This window comes from Pteropus alecto, unplaced genomic scaffold (genome assembly GCF_000325575.1).
Source record: "Pteropus alecto unplaced genomic scaffold, ASM32557v1 scaffold20, whole genome shotgun sequence".
Lineage (NCBI taxonomy): Eukaryota > Metazoa > Chordata > Mammalia > Chiroptera > Pteropodidae > Pteropus > Pteropus alecto.
The window spans coordinates 8,820,323-8,832,063 of NW_006436298.1; the positions used below are offsets into that span (position 1 = coordinate 8,820,323).

The window sequence follows — 11,741 nt, forward strand, 5'->3', positions numbered from 1 at the left end:
ATCTACCTGGTTTCCCAAACTAGGAACCAAAGAGTCACCCTAGATTCCTCCTAGTCCTTGTTTCCTATATTTAGTTAAGCACCAAGGCCTGTCCATTTGTCCCTTAATCCAGGGGTCCCCATCTGGTCCATAGCCTGTTAGGCACCGAGCTGCACAGCAGGAGGTGAGCAGAAGGAGAGCAAGAGAAGCTTCACCTGTATTTGCAGCCACTCCCCAGTGCCAGCATCACTGCCTCAGCTCCACCTCAGATCATCAGGCATTAGATTCTCATAGGAGCACTGGTTTCTGGTGCCAAAAAGGTTGGGGATCCTGCCTTAATCTTTTAAATTTATCTCCGTCCTCACTCCAAACCTTTTAGTGGCTTCACATTGCATCTCGAAGGAGTTTTTCAACCAGAAAAATGTGATTTTTCTTTTGAATTTCAAAACCTGAAATTAAGCCCATGACAAAAGAAAACCAGTTTCATGATTTAGCAGTTACTTTGTTTTCACCCATAAATGATATTTCCTACCTTTTCTCCCTAGAATGGGAAAAACTCACATTTCTTCCCCAGGGTGTTTCTAAATTTCTTGAGATTTTAAAAATCTAAATTTACTTCTATAGGACAAAGCCTTGCTGCTATAAAAAATAATCAAAACATGTCACAAGCTGGGAAAGAAATTCTAAAAATGTTATAAGCAATGACAATATCATTGGAAAGTGGAGAGAGAGAGAGAAAGGGCGAGAGGAATGGGGAGGGGATACAGTGCACTCATCTTATTCAGGTTTCCCAGTTTAACTTATGTTCATTAGTATGTGTGACTTTAAATTGCTTTGCCGTTTTGTCATCTGTGTAGGTTCATGTATCCACCACCACAGCTGAGATACTGAACGGTTCCAAAATCACAAGGATCCCTCATGTTGCCCTTTTATAATCCCCCCTACTCCTCCCAATACTAATCTGTCCTCTATTTCTACAATTGTTTTTTCATTTCAAAAATAATATATAAATGGGATTGTATAGCCTGTGACCTTCTAGGATTGGCTTTTTTTTTCTTTTTTAAAGTCTTAAACTTCTTTTTAATTAAAAAATGGGTTTGTGATTATCCGGTTAGAGGAGTCTTCTGATTTTTATGGATCAACTAAGATTAACTACTCTACTATCTTGACCAGAGATCCACCCCGTACTCGAGATTGGCTATTATCACCCATCATAATTTTTTGATGATTGATTCATGTCGTACGTATCAATAGTTTGCTCCTATCTATTGCTCGGTAGTATGCATTGCTGTGGTACGTATGTGTATAAGTATGTATGCATGCACTAACATTTAACTATTTACCTGTTAAAGAACATCTGAACTATTTCTAATTTTTGCCTATTACAAATAAGGCTGCTATGAACAATCATGTAGATGTTTTTGTGTGAACACAAAGTTTTTTTCTCTGGGGGGAAAATATCCAGGAGTGAAATTACTGGTGGCAGTGCATATTCAGTTAAGAAACTGCCAGACTGTTTTCCAGAGTGGCTGTATGATTTTGCATTCCCACCAGTAACATATGAGTGATTCAGTTTCTCTACATCCTCTCCAGCATTTGACGATGCCACTACTTTTTGTTTTATCCATTTGAATGATATGTATTGATATCTCATAATGGTTTTAATTTGCATTTCCCTAATGGCTAATGATGTTGAACATCTTCCTATGTGCTTGTTTGCCATCTGTATATCCTCTTCAGTGAAATGTCTGTTCATGTCTTTTGTCCATTTTCTAATTGGATTGTTTGAGAGTTCTTTACATGGTCCAGATACTAGTTATTTGTTAGATATTTTCTCCCAGTCTAGGAAGTCTTTTCATCCTCCTCTCATGGACTTTCCTAGAGCAATTTTTTAAATTTTGTTGTCTAGCATGATTAAAAAGGATAGTTCTTGGCATTTTTCATGTTCAATGGTCCATTGAGAATCTGATGAAAGCTATAAACTCTTGTCAGAAAAATGCACATGCACACAAAACTTTGCATCTAATTTCATGAAGTTCATGGACTGTATAAAATCTATTGATGGGCCATATGTTATGAACTCATGGCTCAATCACTGTTGCATTAATTTACAGCAATCCATATAAAACCCCAGGGAGAGTTGCTCTTAACACAGTAAAAACTGGGAAACCCTGTAGCTCACAAAATCAGAGCAAGCTTCTTAGCCAGGGTTTTCTCTGTCGAGAAGCTAACTCAAATGCCCCTTTCTCAGCAATACATTTTGTGACTACTCTGGGAGACGTTGCCAGATTGCTATTTTAAATTTTGTAAGTTTAACAACTATACCATGAAAAAAAACAACCTTTCTTATATTGAATTCAGACTTTTAGGCATCAGCAGATGAATGAACTTGTGGGTTTTCACAACCTGCCAGTTCGATTTTAGCAGCATGACTCTCTTGTCTATGTGTGACTTATTTTTTCCTTGCTCTGTTTCTTTACTTTATAAAAATGAGTGGAAAGTAAGAAACGAGATGCTGGTAAAGAAGCAGGGGTCTGATAAATTTGATATGATCGTTATCTGTGCCCAGGCAGAGAATTGTCAGTATCAGTTGGGCTATCATTGAACTTGATTTGTTTCCCCTCAAAACGAAATGCTTAAAGTAAAGCACGTTGTAGGAAAAGCTGGAATATATTTTGTTGAAAATTCTGACTAAAAGATAATATGTACAGTTGACCCTTGAACGACACAGGTTTGAACTTGTGTGTCCACTTATATGTGGATTTTTCAATAAAAACTGAAAATATATTTTTCTCTTATGGTTTTCTTAACATTTTCTTTAGCTTACTTTATTGTAAGAATACGGTACATAATATGTATAGAATACAAAATGTGTGTTAATTGACTGTTATTGGTAAGGCTTCTGGTTAACAGTAGGCTTTTAGTTACATTTTTGGAGAGTCAAAAGTTATACATGGATTTTCAACTGTGCGAGGGGTCAGTGCCCTAACTCCCACGTCGTTCGAGGGTCAACAATTGGGAGTGTTATTGCTAGGTCTCTGGCATAGGCCCCTGGGCCCCTGTAAGTGTGGTGTTCACTTTTGTCACAGATTTAATGTGTGTATGTTAGGGATGGATTATGTATAAAAGTAGGAGGCCAATGACCTTTACTGCTTCTGGCTTCCGACCCTGTTACTCCAACCTATTATTCCAACCTATTGAATTCCTTGATGTTTCCTGAAAGCAGTATGCATCTGTGTTTCTCTTCATGTGTAGCTCCCAATTCCCTTTATATAACTCATTTATCACTTCATGTTTGCCCTGCACTATCACATTCAGCCAGGTTAACGGTATTATTACTCCTTATAACCTTTAGTTTTTCCTGGATATAGATGTATCCCAGCCTGACTCATCAATGATAAGGACAGTGTTTTGTATATTTTAATATCCCTCACATAACAGGCTGCATGGTGTGCTGTGCACATAGTGACAATGACACACAGGACTTTAGAGATGTACTGCTAATGAGGAAATTAGTGCCTTGATAGGTTGAATCTTACCCACACACAATTTGAGTGATTGAGCTTTGCACTGACTAGAAGGATACTAAATGGATTAATAGCATAAATGAGATTATAAAGAGTATGTTCAATTGATTTATAAAAAGCTTCTTAAGGGCTTAATCACTTTGTATGTGTGCACATACATCTTGTAAAAAGTGGGTGTGACAGCTTTCATGGAACATTTCGTTAGCAGTTAGCTCACACTTCTTTTTGTACTTTATAAACGTTCTCTAATTTAGGCGGCATCATTTCAGACCCACCGGCTCCCCTTCTTCCTCCCCCCCATCCCCATTAGTTTGAATTAATGAGATCCTGTTGAATAGTTACTATTGTTTCTAATCTTCAGACATCTCCCCACGCTCTGAATTCACCAAATAATGCTGCTTAGACCTGCATAACTCAGGTAGATAACTCTAGTCTGAAGTAGGTCTGTAGACATTGTGTATTCAACAGTAGGTTTACTTCTGAAATGCTCTTTTCTTACCCATTTCCATTGTGCTAGCACTGGAGGCTTTTACTTAGACTTGGCCTTACCTCCCAGTTGTTTAACTGTTCTTTACTTCTTCTCCAGTTAGTGGAACAGTTGTGAAATACAGTTATAATTCTACACTCTCAGGTTTGTAAAAGGAACTGTGCAGAAGGTTTCGAACTGCAGCTGTAATAGAATTGCTCTAATAGTAATCGCTTTGCCTTTTGAATTTTCAAACTGTAAGGGGTATATTCAGCTCCATAAAGTCAAATAAAATTCCGTAGAGCTTTACAGTGGTGTATTTATCTGGTCCACTGCTCTTCAGAATTCCTGATGCCTAGAAATTCCTCTGGATCGTTAGGGTGAGGCTGAGCCGGGTAGCTTCATTTCAAACTCACCCGCCCCAATTACCACTGAATCATTCTGATTAGTCTAATATTTAGAGGCTCTGAGTGACTTCATTTAAAATAGACTCAAATGCTTAAAAAAATCCTTTCCGTATGTTTAATGTGCAATAATAATAAATATGTAATAATTATAGCTAGCATTTATTGAGTGCTTACGATAGGCACTAAGATTTTTTCTTACTCTATCAAACCTCTTAATCCTCATAACAATCCTATGAGGTAGGTACTGTTCTAAACTGGCCTAGGGAAGTGAAATAACAGGCCCAAAGTCACACAGTTAGAACATGCAGAGCTGGTGTTTGAATGCAGCCTGTTCCCAAGCCTGTACTGTCAGGCGCTTGTTTCCTTTCAGCCGGGCACATCCCCTTCTTTCAGACCATATTGATGTTACGAAAGGACTTTGTGTTGAAGCTAAGGAGAACATGGGCCCTGGTGTCAGGGGGCTGGGTTCACGTGCCAGCGCCACCACTTGTAGCTGCTCGACCCCAGCCAAGTGGTACAACTTTGCTGAGCTTTTCTTTTTCATGTGTAAAGTGGAGACGACACTGGTGTTCTCATCTGAGGGGCGTCAGTATCCGGGAAAGCCATTCCAAGTGAAGCTCCTTAAAACAGTGGCCAAGATTTCATAGAAAACACGGGAAGAAAAAGATTTGCCTGGGGTTCTAGTTTTTGAAAAGGACACTAAATTATGAAAATGTATTTATGAAATTTGTTTTATTACCTTGGCTAAAAGGCAACATCACGTGATGGTTAGGAGTGGAGGCTCCGGAGCAGGTTGCTGCAATACCAGCTCTGCCTTGTTCTGTGTGACCTAATTTGAATTTAGTTTTCAATGCTGCTAATTCTTAGAATTGTGTGTGAGATTAATTGGGGGCGGTGGGGGGGTGGTGGTCATGATTTTACTGACAAATTTAATTGTACAGGGGGACATCCCTGCTATCACATTTGATTTTCAAAGCGTGGTGCCTGCCATATTATCCTTCCAAAAGTAGTTACTAATAGAATTGATAAATATTCTTTGAACATTACCTGTTAACAGGTTTTGTAAAAGACATACAGACCAACAATTATTAGTGTGTTCAAAGCCAAATTAAAGTCCTAGGTTTTAAATGGGATCAATCTTAGAATATCTCATTTAGACGCACAAACATAAACAACCCAGAATTTCATAAAGTCAAGAACTGATTTTTTCTGTGTAAGTTGAATATTACATTTTCTTTCCTTTTTAATCTTTACCTGTTGAAAATGGTTTATTTGTCTTTTGAGGAATTAGCAGTCAAAGATACTGGAATATTTATTCCTCATAATGTCTAAAACTTTGTATCTTAATGTTCTTTTTATAAGATTTCTCCCCCGCCCCTTTTTTGAAGCAAACTTAAAAATTGTGGCTATGTACCAAGACCCCATATCATCTCCCAGTATCTGCCAGCCAGACTGGAAATGTTTGGGTTTTTATCATCCTATGAAACATTTTTTAAAAATACGGTATGGTTAAAGAAAAAGAAAAAACAAAAAACCCTTGAATCTCAAATTTGAAATTACAGGTGGAGAACTCAAGTATTAGGAAATAATATGAAGTGTAGAGCATGACATTTATATAGTGAAAAACTACAGTATGTGAAGAATTTAGGCAGCTGTAACTTGTCTAGCAAGTACAAACTTGTTTTATTATTAAACTTCATGTAAAAGGGAGTACAGAATGGGTTAGCCATGCAGCTCTGCAAGTGAGGACAGAACTTACTGCTCTTTAATATAAAAGAGGAATTAATTTTTGGAAAAATTCAAATGATAACATAGTTTTTAATACATATTTCAGCTTGAAGTTTAATTATTTTATCAAGTATGTAATTTTCCCTGAATTGTTTTCTCTACAACTCGAGTAAGAAATTCTGATAGGGTTTACTCTCTTGATGAGAATATATCTTCACATTCTCATCAAAAGCGTGTGTGTGTTTTTTAAATGTATTTTATTATCAGACAAAATCTAACAAATACCACAAGCTAAGTTGTGGAAAACATCTATACTTTCACATAAGTATATGATGGTAAGCCTCCCACACAGCTTAATTTGTTTTAATATACTTATTAAAATTTTCAATAGTCTTCACAGTTTTGTTCATAAAGGAATGTATTTTAGTTTGTTGCTTTACTATTTTCTTAATATTATTTCAGTCTTTTAAAAATCATTGCATTTATTATATAATGCATTTCTTATGCTATCAAGTAGAAACTTTGATCTCATTTTATCAAGTTTAATGAAATGTAAAGTATTGAAATTGTATATGGCATGACTATAAACATAAGTGAAAATTATTAATATCTTAAGGCACAGTATACATTTAGGGTAAGGGGTCATGATATATGCTAACAGATATACATTTATATTTTAAATGCCTTCTTGATAATGTTGAATTTGGGGGGTATCTACTTCTCATTGCTCTTGGATTAGTTATTATTTTTATTTCATAGGTGGCTGAAAAGCAGTTCATATTAGAAATGGGAGTCTCAGTTTTATCACATTCATATTATTAGTGTTACCTTTAATTTGAAGTTTCTTTCCTGGACTCCTTAAGCCATTTATTCAATTTACGAGGTTAGTTTAATTAAAAATCTATGATTATAACCCATAAGCCCATTTAAGTGGAAGCACACAGAGTACAGTGTGTTGAAAATGAGGGCCAAGGAAGGGCTTCGTGGTCAACCCCTTGGGCTTGTGAGACCCTCAGTCTTCCCTCAGGATGACTCATGGAATGTAACTTGTGTCTGAGGAAGGTCCAGTGCCAGCATGTATATAAAATTTAAGTAAAACTTAAGTTAAATGATATTATAAAAAATAAATATAGAACTTTTTATATTTTCCTCCTGGCCACCTATTTCCTTCAGAGGTTATTGTAATAAATGTTGTAGTTTGAGTTGCTATGTGCCTGTCTTCTTAAGAGAAATCCCCAAAGTACTGTAGCTGGGCTGTGGCCCAGGAACCAGAGCCAGGCTTGGCCTGGTGAACAGAATCCTGTCTCACGTCTGTTCTCTGTGGGGCAGGGGGGAGAGAGAAGGTGAAGGTGAGGGGGTGGCGGTGAGTCTCACTGTCTGTCCCATTCAGAATTCTTCTGCATCCCACTCTGTGCTTTCTCTTAATATTACGATCTCTTTCCTTCAGCTATGAGCTCCTGGAGGGCTGGGCCACTTCCTGGTCATCTCTATATAATGCCTGGTCCACTGTAGTGTTCAATGATCTCCCTCCCCCATTTTCTTATTGAGATATAATTGACATATAGCATCTTATTAGTTTTAGGTATACGATATAATGATCCGATATTTGTATATATTGCAAAATATATAGGAATAAGTCTAGTTAACATCTGTCACTGTACATAGTGATAGAATTTCTTTTCCTTCTGATGAGAACTTTTAAGATCTACTCTTTTAGCAGCTTTTAAATATACAATACAGTATTATCTGTTGTCACCACGCTGTACATTATATCCCCATGTCTTAACAACTGGAAGTTTGTACCTATTTGACTCCCTTCAATGAACCTCTCTTAAATGATGCTGGCTCCTTTTTTTCTAAGCTGGAACCTGGTTTCTGGCTGTGGGTTTTAAAGGGGTGGGAACAGAGGCAGAGGCAGAGGAAGCAGATGAGATGAGATGAGGCAGATGAATGCAACTGGTGAAGAGGTTGGTTAGCGGCCTGCATCCCCCTGGATTGAAATCTCTGGCGCTCTCTAAGATTGGCAATAGAACTGTCTTGTCACCATAGGCTCCTGCCTTATTCGGCCAAAAGTACATTCTGACCTCAGAGAAGCCTATGAACCATGTTATTAACTAAGGTGAAACTTTCAACATGCTTATATTGACTTTTCTTGGCTTTCTGGAATATAATTCCTATTCTGGAAGCAGTCAGTGGGATAATGTCTGGGGTGATAGTTTTTCCTAATGTGTGGAATTTAACATGAAAGAAGAAAGGGGGAAGAGTATTTTATATAGGTAGCATCACATTTCTATATTCTTTTATAATTTGGTCTCTGTAATTCTCCTATCTAATGAGTTACTCCTTCCTCGACAGTGTTGATAACAGAAGACAGGACATAGCTTGGCTGATTGGTACATGGAATCTCCTACAATAACTGCTCTCCTTTATTATTTGCAGATGCAGAAGCCATGGAGTTGAGCTGCAGTGAAGTACCTCTTTATGTAAGTTCCTAAGTGTTGGGCTTTAGTTCTAAGTGGCCTTTTCTTAGACACAAAACTCATGTGACGAAAGTGGGGAGAAAGGCTTTGCTCACGATTGAGTTGAAGCTTTTGAAAAACAATGCACAGCGTTACTGTCTAGTGTAAGTATTTGCATTGCAGCCTTTTAAAAGTGATTCGCTCCTGGTTTCAAAGTGTTGGTTTTAATTATTTCCCTGAGTAACGTTTTTAACTGTATAATTTCTGGACTCAGAAGTACTCATTTCATTCATATGGATCATTTTTGAACATATTTTATGATAATATTCTGATAATAGCCAAGAACGCTTTCTGTGTGTGTCTTATTGGGAGAAGGTTCAGTGATAATTATTATGTCAGCTAAAAGCATGAATATATGTTCAAAGGGAAAAGTGCTGGTACATATATAGAATAAGTAGGAGGTTGGGTGACAGAGATGCCCAGTGAGATTCCTAGTCAGATGTGCCTTCTGGTTTGAGGGAGGATTCTGTTCTTGATTACAGATACTTGGTGTAATAGGGAAGTGAACTGATTGTCTTCTCTTGTATAAAATGGCAGATGGCTTCCTCTTCCCTCATTCCTCATTTCAGACAAAAATCTCTTTTCTTGCAATCTGTGTTGATGGGGATTGTGGGATTGTGGGTATGGATGTGTATAGGAGAATTGCTGTTTCAGGTGGCCTATGAATCATCAACTCATGGAATAGAGTAAGAATACTGGATCTAGAATAAGTATATGACCTCAATTCAGATTTATCCTTAGAACAATATCAAATATTTGGAACTAATTTAATCAGACTTCTCAGTCAATTAAAATATATTAATTTACTTCTCCTTACCACACTTCACTACCCAAGTAGCCCCTCCCCCATCATTCCTCCCCCATCTTACACATATCCCATTGTATTCTCTGGAGAAAGACAAAATGATAAAATAAATGGATATCAAAGTAGTAAAACTGATTCCCGGGTTATTGAATGGGTTTATAGTACTCTACGTTGTGATTTACAGGTCATAAAATGTGTCTGTAGACAGTTAGGCTTGACCCAGCCATAATTAAAGATTAAAAAAAGACTGGTCCAAGGCTAAATTGTAAAATACTCCTAAGTTTTACTTTTTTTTTTTTCGTACCTTCCTCCTCCTTAACTCTATTCATTTCACCCTGCTCCTCTACCTCAAACCAAACAAACAAATCTACAAACCTAATCATGACATAAAACTTTGTAGTTGGTCAACATACCAGTGTAGCCATTTTGAACTTAGACCTACTAGATTACGATGAGACTAGGGAAGAGTCAGTTAACATTGCTTAAGGGAGAGAAGAGAGACCAAACAAAACAAAAAAAAATTTTTTTCTAATTATCAAATGATATGTACTAATTAGAATAAAATGAAAAATACAGAAGTGTCAAGAAAATAAGTCACTCAATCTTATACCATGTAGACAATATGTTAAAACATTAATCTAGTTTATGGATTATAAGGTACAATTTTTTTTCTTATTTTAACATCTCTGAAATTGAAATGCTCTTATATTCATTGTGCATCCTGATGTCATGATGTAGCTGTCATTACCTACGCATGTGTGACCTTCATCGCAATGGTTCATATTGTTGTCAGTTTAGATTACTTATGAACCTTGCTGGCATGACATGAATTAATTGCTTTCAAAATTCTTTTTTCATGATTTGGCATTAAAATACGAAGTTACTGTATATGTAAAAAGACGTGAAAACAGCAGCATGATACATGATGAATCTGTGGAAATAAATTTAGAAGAGCTCTTTTAATAAGTTTAAAATAAAATTCTAACATGTCATAATTGGCAGTTTTTTTCTTTTAGTGGAATATAAAATGTGTATTATAATTGATGGTATCTTATATTAATCATATATATTTCATATATACATAACCGACTCAATTATATATATGGGTCATAACCTGCTTTTTTTTACTTAACATCATGCCAATATTACTGCAGATTCACCTAAGCCAATCTGACCATTTGGCCTCATGCAGTAAGGTCAGTGGGTGGTATTATAATGAAAACAAGTCTTCGACCAAATTCCATCAAATAAGTAATAGATGAACAGCAGACACAGAAACTGTACTACAACTTGTTTCTTTATCTTGGTGCAAACCTCCTCTCTGTCCTGTTTTCAGAGGTTTGATAAATATTCACTTCTAATTTCTCCTGTTTTACTACAATCTTGTTTATAAACCTTTATATTTTAAAATTCATATTATATTTTATATATTATTTTTAAAAAGTAAAAAATATCAAAACCATGTTTAACCCTGTTATCCATGATAAGCACTGTTGACATTTTGATATTTTTTCTTCCAGAGTTTTATCTATATTTGTGTTGAATTTCACCAAAGGTTCTTTCGGCATTTATGTAGATGATATTTTTTCATTTGACTGATTATAATATACTGAATCTCTTAATTTTGATAATACTTCTAGCAATCCTATTTAGTTGTTGTAACTGGTTCTTTTGGAAAAATAAGATAACTCTGGTAAGTGTATGATTAAGATAAAACCCAAACAAAACTAGAAATTGTGAAGAATCCATAGCATATTTGAGATAGTATCTTAAAATTATAAAATAATACTAAGCATAATTATATGCTAATGCACTGGAAAAATCTCATTAAGACAGATTTTAAAAAATATAAATTATAAGATTTATCTCAAGGAGAATTAGATCACATAAATGGAGCAATGAGCATGAAGGAAAAAAATTGGTAGAAATTATTTCCCAACCTCTACCTACTCTTCAAAAAACGACACCTCTTTCAGGTGGGTCCTCTAGGTGATATTTTGTTCAACTATAACTTGTTTTGATTGAGTTCTTATAGCATTCTTACTGTCAAAATGTCTTTCTGTCTCTCTTTTTGGGTCACTATGGAGAATACTTCCTGAAGATGATAGAGAGATGCTTAATACCTATAGAAAAATCTATGGATGTAAGTCTTTTTTTCCCTTCCCATACATTATGTTTGGATCAATAAAGAAAACCTTCAACTTTCTTTTCCTTTTCCCTTTCCCTTTCCTTTCCTTTCCTCTCTCTCTCTCTCTCTCTTTCTTTCTTTCTTTCTTTCTTTCTTTCTTTCTTTCTTTCTTTCTTTCTTTC

At 36.0% G+C, this 11,741-nt stretch overlaps 1 protein-coding gene across 5 annotated transcripts in view; it reads left to right on the forward strand.

Moving 5' to 3' along the window:
• ARHGEF28 (Rho guanine nucleotide exchange factor 28) overlaps positions 1 to 11,741 on the forward strand; it is a 264,414-nt gene that overhangs the window by 31,586 nt on the left and 221,087 nt on the right. For 4 of the 5 annotated variants that reach the window (XM_025047883.1, XM_025047885.1, XM_025047884.1 and 1 more), the window contains exon 1: positions 11,554 to 11,574. In XM_025047883.1, coding sequence (XP_024903651.1) covers positions 11,569 to 11,574 — 6 coding nt within the window. In that variant the 5' untranslated portion in view covers positions 11,554 to 11,568. Of the gene's footprint in view, positions 1 to 8,546; positions 8,591 to 11,553; positions 11,575 to 11,741 lie in introns of those variants that run through there. The other variant, XM_015590473.1, reaches the window with a different exon arrangement.